This window comes from Neopsephotus bourkii, unplaced genomic scaffold (genome assembly GCF_033783945.1).
Source record: "Neopsephotus bourkii isolate Nb327-2 ecotype Australia unplaced genomic scaffold, CSIRO-AGI_Nbou_v1 NB_1624, whole genome shotgun sequence".
Classification (NCBI taxonomy): Eukaryota; Metazoa; Chordata; class Aves; order Psittaciformes; family Psittacidae; genus Neopsephotus; species Neopsephotus bourkii.
The window spans coordinates 7,062,695-7,084,080 of NW_026902099.1; the positions used below are offsets into that span (position 1 = coordinate 7,062,695).

The following is a 21,386-nucleotide window of genomic DNA, read 5'->3' on the forward strand; positions in this document are numbered from 1 at the left end:
TTTTTAGCTCCTACTCCTCTGTTTCATATTTTCCACTTGAAGAACAGTAGTATTTTAGGTCGGTTGTTATGTGCACCATCTTCCAAAATGTGGTAACATGGAGTCAGAGCTCTACTGTGCTATTATCTCCATTCATAGTGTTTTCGTAACTCTTTGTGACTAAAATGACTGTCTGAAAAATGCATGGTTAGCTCATCTTCCACTTTATAAAATCATAGAATAGTTAGGGCTGGAAAGGACCTTAAGATCATCAAGTTCCAACCCCCTGCCATGGGCAGGGACACCTCGCTCTAAACCATATCAGCCAAGGCCTCGTCCAACCTGGCCTTGAACACTGCCAGGGACGGAACATTCAGAACCTCCCTGGGCAACCTATTCCAGTGCCTCACCACCCTAACAGGAAAGAATTTCCTCCTTATATCCAATCTAAACTTCCCGTTTAAGTTTTAACCCATTACCCCTTGTCCTGTCACTACAGTCCCTAATGAAGAGTCCATCCCCAGCATCCTTATAGGCCCCCTTCAGATACTGGAAGGCTTCTCACAGCCTTCTTTTCTCCAGGCTGAACAGCCCCAGCTTTCTCAGCCTGTCTTCATATGGGAGGTGCTCCAGTCCCCTGATCATCCTCGTGGCTCTCCTCTGGACTTGTTCCAACAGTTCCATGTCCTTTTTATCCTGAGGACACCAGAACTGCACACAATACTCCAGGTGAGGTCTCACGAGAGCAGAATAAAGGGGCAGGATCACCTCATTCAACCTGCTGGTCACGCTCCTTTTGATGCAGCCCAGGATACGGTTGGCTTTCTGGGCTGCAAGCGCACACTGCTGGCTCATGTTCATTTTCTCATCGACCAGCACCCCCAAATCCTTCTCCGCAGGGCTGCTCTGAATCTCTTCTCTGCCCAGCCTGTAGCTGTGCCTGGGATTGCTCTGACCCAGGTGTAGGACCTTGCACTTGGCATGGTTAAACTTCATGAGGTTGGCATCAGCCCACCTCACAAGCGTGTCAAGGTCCCTCTGGATGGCATTCCTTCCCTCCAGTGTATCAACCAAACCACACAGCATTTGCAAACAGTCAGAAAGGTGACCAAAAGGAAATTTGTATAGACTACATGGTATCACATCTGTTCTTAGCATTTCGCTGTGCTTGGGGTGTTGGTGTGGCACCCAACCAGTTCCTCAGCACCAAGTCTTCCAGAGTGGAGGGCCTCAACCCATCTTCCTCTGCTGCAGGAAGCCAGGAGTTCTACCCAAGTTATCCATTCAGCAGCATAGTGTAGCTTATCCCTTGTCTAAGGCATACATCAGTTGTTTACAGGGCTGATAGTGCTTCAGTGGTCATCATTTTGTTGGCTGCATTTTGAGGAGGAAGTTTTACAAGACTTGCTACTAGGAAATGAGTTTGTCACACACAGTGGATGGAAAGATCAACCTGGCCAAGGCCCATGTTAGAAGAAATGAATGCTACCACCCTTAAAAACTGAAAAGTTCTTACGGAACACTGATGCTGATTTAACTGGTTTGTTGTAATTTGTCTTGTCATATCTTACATTATGTGTACTCTAGGAGCTTTTTTTATGTTGGTTATTGTTTGGGTTTTTTACACAGAGAATCCCACCTTGTGTCTTCAGTATTGTGTTTACAGTAAGTAGTAGAACCAGTTCTGTAACTTTGAGGCTATTCTCTATTATTTGTATTGACTGTAGTATTTCTTGACTATTTTTTTTTTCCCTGGGTTTCCTGGATCTCATCTTCCATGAGGTTCTTGTCTGGCTTAAACAGCATATGTTAACTCCTGAGTTTTGAGAAGGTGTAGCTTATAAATTACTTATTTCCAAGTAACTTTAGACCTTTCATAGAGAAAAGATTAATTAAATCTTCTAGGTAAGTTTTAAGTTAGCTGCTGTTAATTCAAACTGCATTCCGGCTTAGCTATTGTAAATTTATGATAAAGCTACTTAGATTAAGCACTTATTCAGTGCAGAAACTTACTTTTTGAACATAATCATGGTCACTTGTTTCTTTATAAAAAATATAGCAAACTTGGCATGTATTATTGTTCCTTAGAAAGCCATCTTACATAGAAGCAAAATATTAGCTTGTAATCCCTTTATAAGGGATTGTTTTGTGTTTGTGTCCACACCTAACTATTTCTGTTTCTTTTTTTTTTCTTTTTTTTTCTTTTTTTTCTTATTTTAAAAGGTATTTCTCAAGAGTGACCGGGTTGCAAGAATGGTCCACAGTGGAGGATGTTCTGCAAATGACTTTAGAGATGTTTTTAAGAAAAACATTGAAAAGAGAGTCCGAAGTTTGCCGGAAATCGATGGATTAAGCAAAGAGACAGTGTTAAGTTCTTGGCTAGCCAAATATGATGCCATATACAGGGGAGAAGAGGACTTTTGCAAACAGCCAAACAGAATGGCCTTAAGTGCTGTGTCGGAGCTGATTCTGAGCAAGGAACAGCTTTATGAAATGTTTCAGCAGATTCTAGGGATCAAAAAATTGGAACACCAGTTAATTTATAATGCCTGCCAAGTAAGTATCAGTGTCACTTGGTTCTATTGTATCCAAAATACCTTCCCCCCTGCTCATAGGTCAAGTACTTCTTCCCTGTGTTCAAAAGCCTTCAGTTTTAAGTACATCTCCAGTGTCCAAGGAGATGAGACCCCTCAGATGAAGAAATCTTTCATCACTTGTTTGCTGGAGAGCACTTGGAAAAAGGGTATGCCAGAGTATGTGGTACTTACGCTAAAGGGATCTCTTGAGGCCTTTTACAGTGTCACAGCTCCAGGACAGGTGATCTGCAGACTGTTCTGTGGTCTGTATACTTGCATACACTCATATAGATCACATATGTATGTACATATATCTCTGTGTGTGTACATCTCTAAAAGGAATCTGCTGCCATAAACAGATATGTGAAAGGGGATTGACTTCAGGATGCTCTTGGCCATCTGGGAGGTTGCTATATTTGAACTCAGTGTGCTTCATTTCAAACACCATCTATGAAGCTAATTTGCACATTTTTACTTTGTTGTTTTGTTGGATAAATATGATGTTCCCTGCAAGTCTTGAGTCCAAGAGAAACAGTCTATTCAGCAGCTGCATTTAGATTTATATGTATAATCTATCGCTAATCAGTACTGTAAATGGTGTGTAAAATTATTTTATCTGGCCAGTCTTGATAGAGATGCAAGTATAAATTACTGGTTACTGAAGGAGGAAAAACCTGAAAAAAGCAGATGTATTTGAAGGTCTTGCAACAAACCAGCATGGATGAGCATTTAAGCTGAGCTCACACAGCTTTCTACACTGTCTATAAGATAGTACACCAGACTACAGCTACTCTGGTTTTGATATATTATGCTGAAACTTGGCTCATAGTTATGGGCTATCTTAACACCAGAACAAGTGAGGAATCTTTGACATTGTTGCCTTCTTCATTTATGAATTAGTGTGGCATGAAATCGTGTAAATGATTGAAACCTCTGTGGTGTTTATGATGCTGCTGCTTCTTTTGTAGTTTTGTAGAAAGTGTAGTATTTCATTCTGCATCAAATTATGATGGCTTCCTGTTTTAGCTGTGAGCTGTTTGCCAACAGAGTGGAAAGAGACTTCTGAATGAGCAGTGTTTTGAACAGAAAGAGATAGAAAATAGTCCCTTTTTTTCCTGTTTGCCCCATCTTTTTCTTTCTGCCTCTTAATTCACACACATGTAGCTCAGGAAGCTAATCTTTGGTATATACAGGTTGATAACAAGATGAAGAAACACTGAAATTTTGAGGGATAATCCTGTTTATTTGTTGTGTTGGGTTCTGTAGTGTTTTTTTTTTTTTGGGGTGGGGGTTATATGATAAAACATAGAAGTATGGGATAATTCAGTTTGGAAAAGTCCTCAGGAGGTCACTTAGTGTAACCTTTTGCTCAAAGCAGGGTCAGCTGTGAAGGCAGACCAGGTTACTGAGGGCTTTAACCAGTCAGGTCTTAAAACTTCCAGGAATGGAGATAAACTGTGGAAACTTTCTGGACAACCTGTTCCAGTTCCTGAAAACATGATGTATGTATTCCACTTGCCTCTGGTGTCTTAATGATTGCTAAATCTTACCTTGTATGTCAATGTGAATGGTCAAAATCTGCTGTCAGTCTGCCCTGCGCCAGGGGAACTCAAACATCACTGTAGAGTTTTGAAGAATTAAACAAAAAAATTGTTCCCTTAGTCTAGAAGGGGTTCTGGTGATACAGCCATCTAGGTTCTTCTATCTGTATACTTAAAGGCTTCTCTGTTTTGGTTCTTAATTGTAGGAATGTTGATAGAACAAAACGGGTAAATGTAAACAATTTTCTGACTGTTCTTGGGCCATAATCTGCAGAGAGACTGAAACATTGCAGTGACTCATTTTTGCCTTCTACCATAGTAGAATTTTAAGCATGAGATTTCTGTTTTATGAATTGCAAATTAAAGAGAAAATAATCTGGTAGGTGGGAATGAAGAAGAGCTGACTGATCATCCTGATACGTGCAAGGATGACTCAATGCGATTAAGAGAAGACTCTTCTCTTGCTCTTCCTGGTTTTGAGCACGGAAAGTTGCAAAGTCACCTGTGTAGGTCTCCAAAGTACACATTGTTTACCCTGGATTCATATAAGTATTGGAGGGCAGGAAGAAAGGGAGACTTACCTACAGGTTTCAATCTGAGAAGAATGTCTTGAGCCTATACCTGCCTTGTTTGGGGTTCTAGTTTTCTGAAGATTTTAGTTTTCTGAGGCAAGGATGAGATTACTGTGCTGAAGAAAATCTTTAATTCTGTACTCCGACAGAGTTGCTAGCAACTATATATTTCATATCCTGTTCCTGTGGTCCAGTCAAGCATATACTACAGCAAAGGCATGAGGAGAAGCGTGTTGCAAAGAAAAAGACAACACTCATAGCCTTCCCATGAGGTGCATTGCAGAGAGCAACCAGTCTCTGATAATGTAATGCCTTTTCTCCTCTGCTGAAATCCCTTATTTCTTATTGCAGTTTTAATAAATATTTTAGTTTAGCCTGTATCTTATTCCTTTCTAGCGACAGTGTATTTATAGAATATGAGATTAAGTTAGAGTCAGATTTCAGTTAGCAGCAGCAGTTTTCATTCTGCCCTAGAAGCCTCTATCTGTCTTTGTATGAAAATGCTCACTTCCATTTCCCTTTGCCACTGCTGCTTAGAATACTAGAGACTTGTAGATAATGATAATCAATAGTGTCTGGGAGCAGTGAGATAAGTGAAAGTCCAAACAGATGTTAAAATTGTATTTTTGATAGAAGTTTTGATGAGTTGGCTTCTAGCCTGTGCTTCTAGCAGAGAATCAGATATATAAAATCCTGTATATTTTGCAGCTCTGAGAAACAGCTGCCCTTAACAGCAAATCTGTACAGTTATAATTTGTGCAGAAAACTGGCTTCTTCTTTCCCTCTTTTTTTTTTTTTTTTAATTCCCAGCCCTTTGGAAATAGAAAAATGTCTTATAATGTCGATGATAAGAGTAAATTATCCTGCACCTACAGGCCTGTTAAGCAGACAAGAATGCTATTTGTAACAGTAGGAGGTAGTTTGCTGTCCTTTTCCTTTTGACTTTCTCTGCATTTAGAAACTTTTTATTGGTTTTCAGCAGCTTTTGCTCCCCCAGCCTATTCTAAACGGAACATTCCCTTCAACTCTTAAACCCTTGGTGACTTACAGCAGCTCATCAGCCGGTTCTGCTAAGGTGTGGGTTACTATTAGTCTGCACAGGTTGCCAGTCTCAATCCTTTTTATGTTAGCAGTGAGAAACAGTGTTCATTCACTCAGCACAAGAACTTAATAAAAATTAAAGTGAATAGTAATAGACCAGCTCTCTGACATTGTCAGACACAGGCCACGTAAGTGTAAGAATTTTATTCATTTTTCTTTGAAGAATAACTTTTTGTCAGTCTTTTTACACACATTAAATGCCTACGCTTGCTCTTAGGTAGTGGACATTAACAGGATGTTCACGTTAAGTTGAAGACTTCTATGATCTCAGTTTTGACTTTACAGTTTAAAGGAAGGCCAGCAACTGATGCCAACCACCTCTATTTCTTTGTGATTAAAAAATCCATTTCTTAAAGTGCTGGCACTTTCACCTGATTTTTATTTACATTGTGTTGCCTTAAGCTGTTTTTTATGATACAGAAATGATTTCCACTTAGCTGGTTCTTAATGAGCTCCTTGACTTGCTTTTGAGATGCCTCCCCACAGTGTGTTGTTATGGTTTCTTTGATTTATAGACATCAAACATGATATAGTCTTTTTTTCTTTTTTCTTTTTTTTTTTTTTTAATTATTCACTGATGTAGAGGATAACTTTGATGCAAAAAGTCAAACTGAAAGTCAAACTCAAACTGCTGTGTGGTAATGCCCTATTCTTGCAACAGTTCACCAGTGCTGTAATTTCTGTGCCAGGTAAATCAGAACTCCATACAGTTTTATTTTGAAAGTACCTTGTTTTTAGCTGATCTGAACCCCTGATGCTGAGAGAACAACACTGAGTTTCATAACAAAAGAATTCCTGCAAGTCCCATTGTCTTTTCTGACACATAGTAAGTAATTCTGAGAATAATGTAACAGTTTTTAAGAAGAATTATTTGCTAAGTCTTCTGCTGTTGACTTTTTGGAAATCAATCACAAACAGTGCTTCTGTAAATAGCTTTAGATGGTACTTTGCTGCAAGATACAGTTTTCTGCTTAAATGCCTTGTATTGCATCTGGTTCACATCCTTTATTATCTTTAACTTTTACAAGATGTAACTCTTTGTATAAGTGTCTAATGTTGAGAATCATGGACTATATTGTATCTTCCATAATAAATTTTTGTATTTTTAATTATGAGAATATCTCTGTCAAGAATTTCTCCTGAACTGAAGTCTTCTTATGGTGCTCAATACAGTTGTAGCCTTGCACCCAGCACTTCACTGCAGTCCAGTTAATTATGCAGTTTTGGAAAGAAGTCAAATTAAGGGCAGTTTAATTTGCAACAACGCCTTAATGACTTTTGATTGTTTGTAGTAGTTCTGATCCTTTCCTCAGTAAAATCATTAAAATAGTACAGCTATGTCACGGATCATAGAATTTACCATACTTCTACCGGATATTTTTCTTAGAAACTTTCATACACTTAAGTTACAGGGACAAACGCAACTTCATGAAGCACAAAGATACATCTTTGTACAGAAATTATCAGTGTAGCATTGATAGTTATTGAAGTGATTAAACAAATATTAAGGATTCCCTTCAATACATAGACCAAAACTGAAACAGATTCATTAATTCTTTAAGTTGAGGCAAGTCACAGAAAAAAAAATAAATGGCTTGGGCTTGTATACTGTAGAACACAGTGTTATGTGCTAAGTGTATCAGAGTCTTTGGTAAAATGAAAAGATACTGGCTCCATGAGATGTTATAATGCAAACAGGGCTCCAGGGCTTCAGCTAAGCCAGTATTTTTCCAATGGTCTCCAGTGACTGTCATTTACTTATTTCATGATAAATTATACCAGATGCAACAAAGTGACCTCTAAAACTGCTGGCAAGGTCCATTGCTGTATTTTTTGAGGTAGCATCAGGTGTTAGATGACATTCACTGATATTTAAACATCCCTCTGGGCTGAAAATGTGCTTTTACCTGGCCCAAGGTACAACCAAGTAACCTCTCAAAAATGCTGGCAAGGTCCATTGCTATGTTTTCGAGGCAGCATCAGGTGTTAAATAAGACATCCACTGATATTTAAACATCCCTCTAGGCTGAAAATGTGCTTTTACCTGCCCCAAGATACTCTTATGCCCCTGTTGAAAAAAAAGACAAGATAGCTGTGCTGATCACCTGCTTTATGCAGGAGGTCTTCAGGCCTTACCTGGTAAGAGGTGACTGCTGGGTAGCCAGTGCATGCCCCCAGCATGGGGCAGGGTTTATTTGCTCTCTAAATAAAAGTCAGTTTTGTAGGCAGTGCAGAATAGATGGCAGGCAGGGCATGAGTCAGGGGAGAAGCTGTTAGGGCTCTCAGTGGGTGGAAGGACAGCAGTGGTGTGGGAGTTCTCATGGAAGATCTCGTGGGAGAAGAAAAGCAGTAATCCTGTGGGACTGTGGGAGTCTAGAGTCGTAGTTAGTAATGAGGCATTGACCACATTTTTGCAGGATAAATGTTAGTCTAGAAAGTTTCTTCACAGTCATAATGCGATAGCAATATGCTTCCTTACAGAGCAGGTCAGTGCTTTAAAATTGTCATATATGTCTGTCAACCTGAAAAGTGTTTCATGCCTCTTATAGCAGAAGTGTTTTAAGTGTTCACACTTCAGGCTTGTTAACACATCAGCTCTGCTGGATTCTAGTACCTGAAAATTTAAGAACACATCTTCTCCCATGCCCTACTCCTCACACGCAACAAACAAAAAAAAAAAAAAAAAAGAAAAAAAGAAAAGAAAAGAAAAAGAAAATCTGCTTTCTGACTGTTTTTTTCCCTGTTCTTCAAGGGGAAAAAATTGCTGCCACTCCCTGTTCTTCAGTGAGAGCAGAACAATTCAAACCAAGCATTTCATTAGAGAAATAAATGTCATTTCTCACAGGATTTTAGATGTCTCTTCTTCATGAGACATCACTATTACATGCACATAGGAGTTTAACAGGAAATTACTCCAACAGTTATCTTTTTTTAATTGTTGGTTTGAGTTTTTTTCTGAGGTGCTTCATTTGCCTTTTACCTGTGTTTGAGGGGTCTGGAGAGGTCTTGCTCAAGGCAAGAGTTTTAATGTTTTGGAAAACAGTGCTGCAATCTGAAATATTCCACCTTAAATTATTTCTGTAATGAGTCTGTGAGAAATCCAGTGCTAAGCTGAACACTGTATGTCAGGCCAGTTTGGAGTTTCAGCTTATAATGTGACTTCCGAGGAAAAAGAAAGTTTGGAACCCCAAGTAATTCAGTTCAGTTAACACACACTGATGGTATTTAAATAAGGAGGGAAAAATTTTAGCTCCTGCAGACAACTGTTTTTTTTCTGTAATAGCAGAATTTACTTTGGGAAAAAATCTCCGATTTCTCCAAAGAGTGTTGATTTGTTCTCATTTAATGATAGAATGATGGAAAAGATGTTAAAGCATCCTCAGAGAAGCAAGTTACTTTTTTAGCATGTTCAAATATCTGATTCTGAATAATGTTTGAAAGCTTTGCACATTACATAATGGACAAGTACTTTGAAATATTTTTGTTTGTAGTTGAAGAAATACTAAGAAAATACCAGAGAGAAATGATCTGTTGGCAACCATAATGCATTTTCAGTGTCTGAGGTGGTGTACTGTCCTTCTTACATTCAGCTTTTGGGGGAGAAAACTCGAGTGGGACATCTGAAAACTATGGAAATATTCAAGGGTTTATTTGTGCAGTACAAGTGTTAAGAAAAAACATTGAGGGATGGTTTTTCACTTTTAATCTCTTTTTAAGTCAAAATGTCCATGTGTATTTTTCTATCATAGAGTCTTTGTGCTTATGTGTCTTCCTGTGTTTTGTTTTGCACCTGCGTGAAGGAGTTAGACAGTAGTAGCCTGAGAGACTAGTAGCACTCATGGACTAGTGGATTTACCTGTGTTTTCCAAGTTAGTATCCTCTTAAGCCTGTTCTCCTGTGTATCCCCTTTCTTGTCACAAGAGGTAAGCCAGGCTTGACTGAGAATCAGCAGAGAGAAGCTGAGAATTACCCATCTCCCGTGCTCTACCTTGTGCCTCCTCTGGGGATTGAAATAATCAACACTGGGATTTTGCTGGGATCTTTCTTTCAAGCGGTTTTGTTTTCTGAGTCTTTGGCATTCAGTGAGTGCAGGAAAACAGCAGGAGAATGGGCAGTGTAGCACAGAAAAATGAGGTAGCTGGTTTTGGCTTTGTTAAAGCAGATCCTCTTAAGCTCTTTCTATTTTTTACCTGCTCCTGTGTTTCTTCCTCTAACTGTTCTTTTGGAATCTTCATGAAGTAATTAATGCTGTTTTGACATTCTGTTGAGTTCCAGATCCAAGGAAGTTAAGCTGCCTCAACACTCACAGCCAAATATATCCAGTATTTAATGTGCACTTATATTAACATCAACCAGTGCATTTGACTCATTATGTTTAATATTACCAGCTAAAGAAAAAAGTTCCTCTTACTTTGGTATTAAGCAATAAAAATAAATAAATTCTCCCAAAGGCTGTTGTATTAATATCTTTTTGCTGTTGTGTTTAAGGAGAGGTTCTGTCTTCAAGTAAATAAATACAAACCAAATAATTTTTGCAGCCACATTTCCAGACTGATGGTTAAGTTTATTAATGTGTCTGATTACTTGCTTACATGTGCATTTGAATGAATGCTTGTGAGCAAGCTGAATAAGTTAATGACCCTTAGCATGAATTTGTCACCTGTTCTGCTTAAGTCATAGTAGTATTCTCTATTCCCTCTTTATCAATTCAAAATAAAGCAGTTTTGCTTAGAACAGTCACTTCCATACTAGGAATCAATTTGATTATTTAGGTTTGCTCATCTGCAGGGTTTTTCATCCTGAGATGTCTCTGCAGCCAGTGTGGAGCCAGCACAAGCAGTTGAAAAAGCCACATGAAAAGAATGAGCCTGTGTTTCCATATCACTCTCACTCACTGATACTGAATGTCTTGTTCTGAAGCTTAGTTGCTTTTCTCTCCCGTTCCTGAGATTTTTAAGGGAGAGCCCTCTTAGTTCTCCCTTCTCGAGAGGAAGTTTCTTTGCAAGTGGCTGCCTGAACAAGGTTCATATGAGTTCCTGCATCTCAGTCTCTCCAAAGGGAAAGGTGCAGGTAAATTTAGAAGTGAGCTAGCTAATATATATGGTAGATACATATTTTAAACAGAATTGTCAAAGCACAGCCATAATAGAGGATAGCCTGTCCTATGCAAAAGTGATTCTGTGTGTAAAACAGCCGAGCGTTGCAGTTCTCTTTTAATATGTTATAATTTGTGTGTTTATCTTTTATTCTCCAGGGAGGTGGTTTTGTGGCTGTCCTAAAAGTAAGAGCTCTCAGATCATCTTTTCAGCTGTCTCCTCAAATGAGACTGTCCTCATCTCTATGATCTTATCTCTCAGTCTCTGATTTTCCAGGCTGTCCACCCCAGGCACCCTCTCACCCTAAAGGAGTATTGTTTCTCAACAGAAGAGCTCTCATTCAGTGAGGTGCTTCTTGGTCTGTTACTTATTACCGTATTGTGTATTGCAAGACTCAAAAGTTAGTTGTTCATATCCAGATTGTTTAGTGTCAATGCTGAGGCTGGCAGGTTTCAAATGAAGTAAGGGAAGAGTCAATCCCTCCATCACCTCTGAATAAACTGTTTTCCTAACTGGTCGTGAGTATAATACTGAGCCATGCCTGAGAGAGTCTCCAAAGATACACACAACTATTGGAGTAGCTTTGTTTTGTTCCTAGGAGTACTGTGAGGCAATGCTTCAATCAGTCTGGCACAGCCTTCTCCCAGTTACTGTGCCTTTCCTCAGGAGATTGGAGACAGCAGGATTTTGCCTGAAACACCTATTTTTCCTTAGAGAAACTTACCTGACCGGTATTCCAATTTTACCATACTGGAGCAACTATTACATTTTACAGATGGGCAGCAGACTTTCTGTAACTGGTGTTTTCCCACTTGCTTAATGTTCATAGTTTCCTTCCTTTCCCATGTTTCTGGGAGGATGGAAGCTGGAAGCCTATAGCTTCTAGCATCAGGAGAATGGCTCCATGTCTTTCTGTAACTGTTCATTTAGAAAACTGGTTCAGGACCCTGGCATAGAGTTAGTCCTGTTGTGAGAAGAATGAATTTTGGACACCTCAGATCATGGGACTGGGACCAGCAAAAAGATGAAGCAGCAAGTGTTAAAAGTTTGGATACTCCACACTGTTCAGGCCCAAGGCACCCATCTGCTGGCCAGATCTTTTCACTTGCTTCTAGCCTGGGTCTGTTATGTTGCAGAGAAATTCCTGAGGCCCATCTAGCCTTCCAGCTACTGCCCCATGCTGCGTGTCTGTGTGAGCACCAATGACATACATGACCTTGATGAAATCAAAGGTGACGTAAGACTCTGAGAGTAAAGATAGCCCAGGGTGACACATCTTTCCTGCATATTTGATGTAGTCGGTGGGGCTTTAGCTTTTGATTGCAGCACCTTGTTTTGAGAACTAGTAAGAAGTAATAGAAAGTACCTGACAAGAAAGCATGGACATGTGCGTGGACAGGATTGCTAAACTAACATGGAGGGTTTTAAACTAGGTTTGGTGGAAAATAGGGATTAAATGACAGGGATTAAATGTCAGGATTAAATGGCAGCACCGTGTATGTGGAGAAGATTTGTATGGTGGAAGGCTACAAGGGAGACAATATTTTCTCTCAGAAAGGAGAGTGTTCATAAATGTGGCTGTACTAGTGTCTGCATGATAGTGTCTACACTATTGGGTCAACAAACAAGAAGTCCAGTTTCTGGGTCAAGATCAGAAGTAATGCTAGTGAAGTTGTAATGGGGTTGTTACAGCCCACCAGACTGAGAAGGTAAGGCTACCATCAATTAAAGGAAGTCTCCCAGTGGCAGGTATTGATCCTCATGGTAGATTTCAGACATTTGCCACCAACTTGCTTGCAGGTTACCATGGCATTGTGCAAGCAATTGAGGAAGTTTCTAAAACTGTGTTGGTGGCAATTGCTAAACACAAGTGCAAAAAGAACAGTTAGGATTAGTGTTCTATTTGACTTACTGCTCACAAACAAGGAAGAGTTGTGGGTGAATGTGAACACAGGTAGCAGCTGGGCTGCAGGAATCACCAGTGGACCGTTCAGGAGTTGGAGGAAGGCTGAGAAGGTAAGTTATGAATTTACTCCTAATTTAAAGAATTACTATACAGAAACCCCTAAGAAACTCTGTGGAAAAGAGAGCCCAGGAGCTTGCCTACTGAAATAAGTTTATATCTGACTGAGTGGTTTGGTCTGGTTTTATGTTTGTGAGGTTTTTCCCATGGTATGATTTTGATAGCAAAATCATATACAGTTTTTGGAAACTCTGTGATATATTGGTGCTTCAGTTGTGAGTTGTCAGCCTGAATTTTAAGTTTTCCTATGTCATTAAGTCAGCCACATGTAATTATTTTAGAAAAAATACTGGCATGCCATTCAAGGTGCTTTTGCTTACTTAATGTGATGCTCGTTAACATTTATTGCCATAATTGCACATATTCCCTTCAGTTTCAATACTCCAAAGAAAATCTAATCAGTGATTAATAAGGCAAGGAAACATTCTGCATTAGTTTATTTGAAGAGTGAGGAGAGTAAAGAGAAGAGGGGATTTCCTTCTGAAACAAGGATAGCTTCAGGAAAATATAAAACGCTGTGAACCCCTTTGGGACATAAATATGCATATAACACCAAGGTTTGCATACTAATCTTTGGATTGTCTTGGATATGGTAATCTCTGTGCAGGGGGTGGGAGAGGAGGAGGGTGGAAGACTTTTTCTATGGAGGATCAGGACATGAGTCATAGCTCATTTAAGGCCCATCACTTCCTGGTTAGAGTGGATGTGGGAGAGTATTCCCTAGGCAGAACCTGAAAGCTACTTGTATTGAAGCAGACAGCCAATACCTATTTCAGCAGGGTCCGGGGGAAGGTGAGAGAGAATAAGAACGCCCATTCCTTTGATCATCTTATTAGAGATTGCCAGTGCAGTTGGGACCTCCAGTATTTGTGGTAGGCGTGTAGATAACTGCTTAAGTACTTTTAATAACTCTGGAGGCTTCTCTGTCACTCCACTGATTACCTAGGGACCTTAAATTTCTGTCTTAAAAGATACTTTTGGGGGGTTGTAAAATAGACTCTATGCATAGCTCTGAAGCTTTTTGCGCTGTCTAGCTGTAGGAAGAACACCCATGCAAATAACAAGACAAGGGTTCAAGTGGAAATTAAATAAAAGTTAAGCTATTTTGTATGTGGATTTTCATAATCTCGTGGTGGCAAAGTTGGGCTGGAAGGCATTTTCATAGTTAGTAGCAAGTGACAAGTTTGACTTTTACAGTGTGGAAGACAGTCCTCTGATAAGCGTGTAGAGTCTGTCCTGACAGCAGCCTTAAACTCCAATATGTGGATGTGAAAGCTAAGATATAGTTAGATAAAATATGTTTGCACTATGATATACTATGTTATTCTCCTTCCTTCAGCACTACATACTTTCCTCGGGTTTTCATCCTGTCCAGCAGAGGTGCTTCAACCAGTAAGAAGGGCAGACCTGGATTTTGCCTGTTAATTTGTGCCATCATCACAAATGCCAAGAGGATGAGAGGCAAAAAATTCCATTGCTTGTTGTGACGCTTTTGACCTCTGCTAGCATTTTTTCCCCCCTCTTTTGTAATCTGCTAATGAGCCCCTAATGTGGATCCTAATGTGATTCTAATCACATCGAATTCTGGAGTTTAATGTTCATACTTGTTTTTAAAACAGTGTTGTTCTTGCACAGTCAGTGGGCTGACTTGTCATCATGACACTTCTTTCTGAATGGTGAGTTCTGCAGTAAATGTTGCATGGTGGTGATTTATGGTGCAGTCTTGATTTTTTAGAATGAGGTTTGGGGGGGGGAAGTTTTTTTTTTGTTTCCTTTTGCTTGATTCCTAGAGAGTTTAAGTGTGGTTTGTATCTGGTTAACTCTGTTTAGAGGTGTTGCATCTTTATTCAACATCTTCATGACTGCCCTGGAGAAGGCAGTGTAATGGAAATCTCCAACTTTATAGGTGATATTAAACAGTCTTGGCTACTCTGATGTTACTCTAATGCAGGGGACTCCAGAAGGACCTCACAGCATGGGCAAAAGCATGACAGATAAGCTCTAATGTAGCTAAATGGAAGGTAATACATCTGAAGAGAAATAAACCAGCACATGACCAGAGGATGCTGAGCTGAGCATGGGCAGTTAGAGCTCAAGAAGCACACTTTATGTTCCCTGTGGTTAAATCATCAGTTCTGTATGCAGCAATGTCAACATTTTCCAGTTTTGTATCCCCTTTTTATGTTAAGTATTGTGCGCAGTTTTGGTCTCCCCATCTCAGGGGTGTAGGGTACTAAAGGACTAAACAGTGAGGACTAGAGGGTGGCATTGAAAATCGTGGAACAGCTGCCTTTGGAGAAGAGACTGAAAGGGCTGAAGCTCTTCAGTCTGGAGGTGGGAGTTTGATAGGGAGGAGTATGGCTGAGGTTTACAAATGTATGGATTCAGTGGCCAAGGTGGATGTGTACTTTCACCAAATGCCACACCACTTGAAACTGGGACACTCAAGGATGTTTGTAGGAGATTGAAAATGGATGCAATGCTTCCTTATCTGGCTTCTGGAGAACTTCCAGAACATTTTTTCATGGAAAGCGATGAGGGCAGACAGCAGCAGGAGGCTCAAAAGGGTTTGGACAGATTCCTGGAGAACAGGTCCATATATTGGTGTTAATAGTACTGGGCATGGGCGTACCTTACAACATCTTTCACACTTCCTCAGACTCCACAACTATCACTGGAGCAATGCATTTTGCAGAACAACCAGCCTTCATTATTTTACCCAAATAACCTCCTCTGCTGTCACACCTACAGTTCTGAGCTGTAAGGACTTTGTTTGATCCACCAGAGCAAGGTGTTTCTTATATCTGTTGCACCAAGATGACTATATAATCCAGAGAAAAATAGGAAGGTATTTTCTTTAAATTTTGGGGCATCAAACAGGAAATAGACATATGTATAATTACATCTTCTATTGTTTGAAGAATATCATAATTTTAAGAATGATCAAAATACCAGAGAAGATGAAAAAAAGTAGTTTATAAAGTGAGTATTTCGCAATAAAGTATGATTTATAATTCTTCAAAAAACCCCACAACCTCTTCTTAAGGGACTGACTTACAGAAATGCAATGGCTTCTGACAGGTGTTCCATCAGTTTCCTAGCCTCAGTTTTTAACTATTCCTACTACATATATTGTGAATGAGCTTGAATACGTATGTGCTTCCTTTCCTGTTTATTTTCAAGTCTTATTGTGGGTTTTCCTAGGGGTTTTGGTATTCATAGTGCCTGAAATCTAATTGTGCTGAGAACTTTTGAGCTGGTGCTGAAACTTTTAAAATTGCACTTTGTATGTTTTCAAAACTTGAATGCATGCAATATCAAACTCTAGGCTTTGACTGGTTTGTAAACTGCTGAAGTGTCCATCCAAGGGTTGATTAAAATCTTGGATTTATGTTGTTTGGGTTTTTTTAATTGTATAGTTTTCAGTTTTGTTTTTCAGAACTTTGTGTTGTCTTTTTTTCTTTTTCTGTTGCTTTAATTAATGTAATCTCAAGTTTAGATTTTGATTTGGTTTTAATATTTTTAGGACAACCATTTTTTACAAATCAATATATAACCAGTATAATTAATGACTATAAGCAATGGGTATAAATGATACCTTCTGCCACCTTAATCAGCCACACATAATACATTAATATTGAGATCACATGAGCATGTCCAGAACTTTATAAAAAATATTTCAGAGACTAAAACCTCTTGTTATCTGAGATTGTGCATGAACTTCTTGAGCTGATGGGGTGTATTGAGATTAAAGGTAGTCAGACGGCTTTTGAAAACATTGATTTGATTTGATTTTCCTTTTTTAGCCAGCTGAAGCCACTGTAGAGTATTTGTCTGTTGTCTTGCCTTGCTCTTTTTCTGTATTATTGCTTGTTGTTAACAATATTGGCTACAGAGAAAGTGATATGCTAATTGTTTGCGCTGTTCATCTATACCCCCTCCATCCTAATTGTAAAACTGTTGCTTCCTACCAAAAAAAAAAAAACAAATCAAGAGAAAAAAAATAGCAGTCAGTAAAAATTTGTATTAAGACCAGTTAATTTAAATTGATGCTTGAGGTTTTTGCTGGCACTGTGTTGCAGGAAAGCTGAGTGATCAGCTTGGCCAATTGTCTGAAAGGCAATCTTGTGCTTTACTACAGCAAGATCGATCAGAAAAGGCTGTGAGGCCTGGTGATGCATTGTGAAAGGTTGTTCAAACACCTTATGCAGGCATTGCACCTATTGGCTTTTGTTAAGTGTACTTGCTGCAGAAAAATGGAAAATAGTTTCAGTGGTTGCTGAGTTTTTCTTTTGACTTAGAATTCCCTGCAAACATGTATTCTAGTATTCCATAAGAGAAATAATTTCAAAACCAGGTGTGTGTGTGTGTGTGTGTGTCCCTTTATTTTAACCATTAATAGATTTTTCTCTGGCATCCTTCATCTTATATTTCATTTTGATTCTATGTTGCACATATTGTAAAACACATCTCTGTTTATTTGCCAAACTAACAATTTGTCACTGTGTGTTGACTGGGAAAAAGAGCAAGTTGGGAAGAGGAGATTCAGGAACTGAGTTTTTAAAGTCTGTCTTCTGTGGATGCTCCACAGAACTCTGCAAGATTCCATCACACAGGCAAGGTCGGCCATGACAGGGACTTTGCAGGGTGCAGAGAATATGAGAGAGGTTTTAAGTACCAGTTTAGTAATCTTTTTTAGAAATCTGTATTAGCCCTCTGTATAATTTATACGTAAGGAAGATAAAGGATTCTAAAACTGAAGTGAAATGGCATAGCTTCCTCTGAAATAGAGGAGTGACTACAGGTCTTATGCATCTTTCTTGCTGTAAAACAGGAGGCAGAATGTTTTTGGAAAGGTCTAGTAGAAGCCATTTGGAAAGCTTCCCACACCTTGCCCCTTAATCAAATCTGTTTTTTCTCTTCTATAGGAATTGGAAGCAATTTACTTTTGTTGCTGTTTTGTGCTTCACAAGTTAAGCCCTTTTGAATTCATATCCGAAAGTGTCTGCTGTCATAGATTGGAGTTGGGCACTCTGTTTTTGGCCTGACTTGGAAGTCCTTTTACATATTTAGCTCGTAATCTTGGTTCACAAGTTTAGGAAACTTTGGGAATCTCCTCAGGCTCTTTGTGTTCAGTGCATGGTGAATCCTTAATGCTGTAGATACCTTTAATCTCCTCCCAGTCTGTCCTTTAGAGATCTCTGCCTGTGTAACGATAAGAACAGGAACAAATCCTATGAGTCTTGGAGGCAGCAGGTCTGTCTGAATCAACACTCCTTTTTTTAGAGCCAGAGATAAGAGTAGCAAGGACAATGGCCTGAAAAAACATGGGTATTTGCCTGCTTGCTGCTTACTTGATTGACAGCCAAAATGAGCACCGGGACTTCTTTGGCCTTTGCTTTCTCTTCCTGCCTTTCTGCAGGATGCCATTAGTTACATACAAAAATCCTTCTTTTTTTTTCTTTCTTTTTTTCAACATTATGTTATCCCAGCTCTTTAAATGCAAGCCCTTTATTCCATTTGGTGTATGTTGATAGTTTTTGCCTTGGCTGTCAGACAGTAGTCAGGATGGACCCTGCAGGTTACCTCACGTGGATATCCACAAATAACCTGTCAGCTCAGCGGGGCCCAGACTTGGTTGTGTGTGGCAGAAAGTGACTATAAAGGAAAAATGACCACTACTGTCACATAGAGTAAAAAGACTTTGGGTTTTGTGTTGCAGGAAGAAAAGCAAGTCCTAAGATATGTGCATTGTCAGTTTTGTCATTAAATGTTGAGAGATTTATGTTGCTATAGGCAGGAAAATGAAATTTCACGTTAATGTAACTATGACTAAGAAAGCTGCAGGGAAGCTAACTGAACGTTAATAAAATAGTCACTTGGAGGAGCTGTCAGTTTGAGCACTTATGAGTATAAAGAGCAATAACTTGCATCAGGTCAGTACCCATTCATACTTAAATTGGTCTTGTTTCTTGGGCATAGGATATCTGGACTCATTGATATGTGGAGGAAAGCAAATGAGTGCCATGGGCTTTAGTGCAGTACTTCTTGGCAATGTTATTACCTTTTTTTACCCTAAGTTGCTCTTGCACATTTACCAGACTTTTTGCCAGTGTACCATTTTATTTCTTCACCAAAATACATAGAAGTTAAAGCCTTTTAAATATTTTTTTCAGTTACTATTTAAATTGGAATCACAAAGTATGCAGTTTTTTCCAACCTGTTAAAATATGGAAACATTCACTCATTCAGATGTATTTCCCTTTTGTGCTGTTTAGGCACGCAAATTAAGCAACTGTTTGTCGAGCAAGGTATCATGCTGTTGATCTGAATAAAGATTTTTAAGTCTGATAAACTTACATTCTGTCTTTAATCAGCAAATAGTTTCAGAAGCCTAGACTCTATGAATATTCAAGAGCAAGAGCAGCATATTCAAGAGTGAGAGCAGCACAACCTGGAGATGAGTCTGAATGCTGAATATGAGTTTGTCTCTGGAAGAGGCTGTTCGTAGTCTGACTCCTGAAAAGTTGATTTTTCAGAGATTTGTAACTTGGCCAGAGTTGAGCTGATTTCACAGTTAGGGCCCTGCTAAATTTCAGATCTTTACTTCAGAGCAAGATGATGCTAGAGCTCTTTGACAAGATGGTCACCGTTTTTCTTATTATGGGTGAACCAGTGTTCTGTCTTCCCTGGCCTCTTCAGAAGCAAGGGAGTGTTTTAGTTGAAATTGTTAGAGCAGAAATTTGGAATAGAAAACTTCAGCCTGTCTTTTAGAAGTCAGTGCTTACAGAAGCAACTGAAAACACCCAACATTTCTTATTGGAGGGTAACTTGCATATTGAAGACATTCCCACTCCATCTCTACTCATAAAGAAGCTTGTAATAAAAATGATTGCCCTTTTCAGAGTGAGAAAAAATAAAGGCGGCTTCAAGCATCAATGAATAAAAACATTTTAAAATGAATAGTTGGATGTCTAATCGTGGCAGGTTTATTTTAGAAAGCTGTTTTTATATAAAACGACTGGGGTGGGGTGGGAAGATAATGAGCTACCACTTTTTTTTTTATATCTAAAATGTAGCTTCTTATTCACCCAAGCGTAGTCATTCACAGCTAATGAATTTTTTCTGAAGAGCCTTTTAAAATCCAAATAATTATCTTTGCAAAAAGAAAGGGCATAAGTGAGTTATCTTATTCATACTTTTGCTCATGTGGAAATTTTCTTACTGAATTAACTAGCCCTCAAAAGGGGAGGCAATGTCTTTGCCTAGGTTTTGCAAGTTTTGGGGGCCATATATATGCCATATGGGAAACATTTTTTAGGTCAGGAATTCTAATATATCTTGTACTGAAAACAGGTCTCTGGTGTCTGTCGAGTCTTCTGTAGTGAGGTCCCTTACTGCTAAAATATGACTAATTGTTTATGTGAAGTTTAAGTGACATGAGGAGCATCTCTAGTGTTGGTGCAGTCAGTAAATGGCTATGGTGCATAATTACTACCATTGCAGAAAGCTGAAATGTTTTTATTAAATGGAATTTATATGTATGCTCTTTTAAAATAATCTCTAAGGCTATATGTTGGGTTTTTTTTAATGCCTTCATATTTAAGTTGAGAAACATTATGTGGTGCTACCTTGTCTTTTTCCTGTAAGCAAAGCAATATATTTAGGAGTTTCATCTCATCAGCTTCTTTCCATACCTTACAAAACATCATTATGTACATATATTAGCAAACCATTATAATGTGTAAATATTTCAGGAAGAAGACTGAAGTTTAAAAATAAGTAAGGAAGGAAATCAGCACATTTTTAAGTACTCAAGTACAAACAGATATTGGGAAGCAATGCAGATTGAAGTTAAACACTAAGATTTACAAAACCAGGTCACACCTCTATTAAGTGATCATTTCATGTGTGTTTTCAATGGAAAAATAATGAAATGTCAGTCTTTAAACAAAATCTTTTGCCTCTTCAAATGAGTTAACAGTAGAGGCAGTTATTTAAGTTGTGCCTCGACACAGGAAAAGTTTTAGGTTTATTCTGCTCTCCCACACTCTCCCTTTTGCAGAAATCAAAGTTCAGTGATCTGATTTCCTTTAGGCATATATTTTTCAAGCAGTTGCATGTCATGGGATATATTATATAAATAATGTTTACTTTCTCTTAGCTCCCAAAGGAAAACAAAATTATTTTCCTTATTAGACTGACTTTTGTACTGATTAAACAAAAATAATGGCAAAAATTCTGTAATTACAATGCAAAGGAAAATAAAATTTAGAAATAGTCTTGATGACAAGTTCAATAAGCAGCCTCTTCCTCCGTTAAGAAATTGAAGAATACACATTTGGGGATATGTTTGAAATACTGTAACTGTATTCTGAAAACCTAAAATACTTGCTTTCTTTGAGTACATTCTTGCCATTTATGCTCACAGTCAAACTAGGGGCAAATTTGCAGACACTGTTAGTGGGAAGGCCATTCTAGTCTTGAACATGATCCAT

At 38.7% G+C, this 21,386-nt stretch overlaps 1 protein-coding gene across 11 annotated transcripts in view; it reads left to right on the forward strand.

Annotated features, from left to right (window-relative positions):
• The window catches only part of CADPS2 (calcium dependent secretion activator 2), a 318,224-nt gene that overhangs the window by 104,754 nt on the left and 192,084 nt on the right, over positions 1–21,386 (forward strand). For all 11 annotated transcript variants that reach the window (XM_061372989.1, XM_061372993.1, XM_061372990.1 and 8 more), the window contains exon 3: positions 2,203–2,535. In XM_061372989.1, the coding sequence (XP_061228973.1) occupies positions 2,203–2,535 (333 nt within the window). The remainder of the gene's footprint in view (positions 1–2,202; positions 2,536–21,386) is intronic.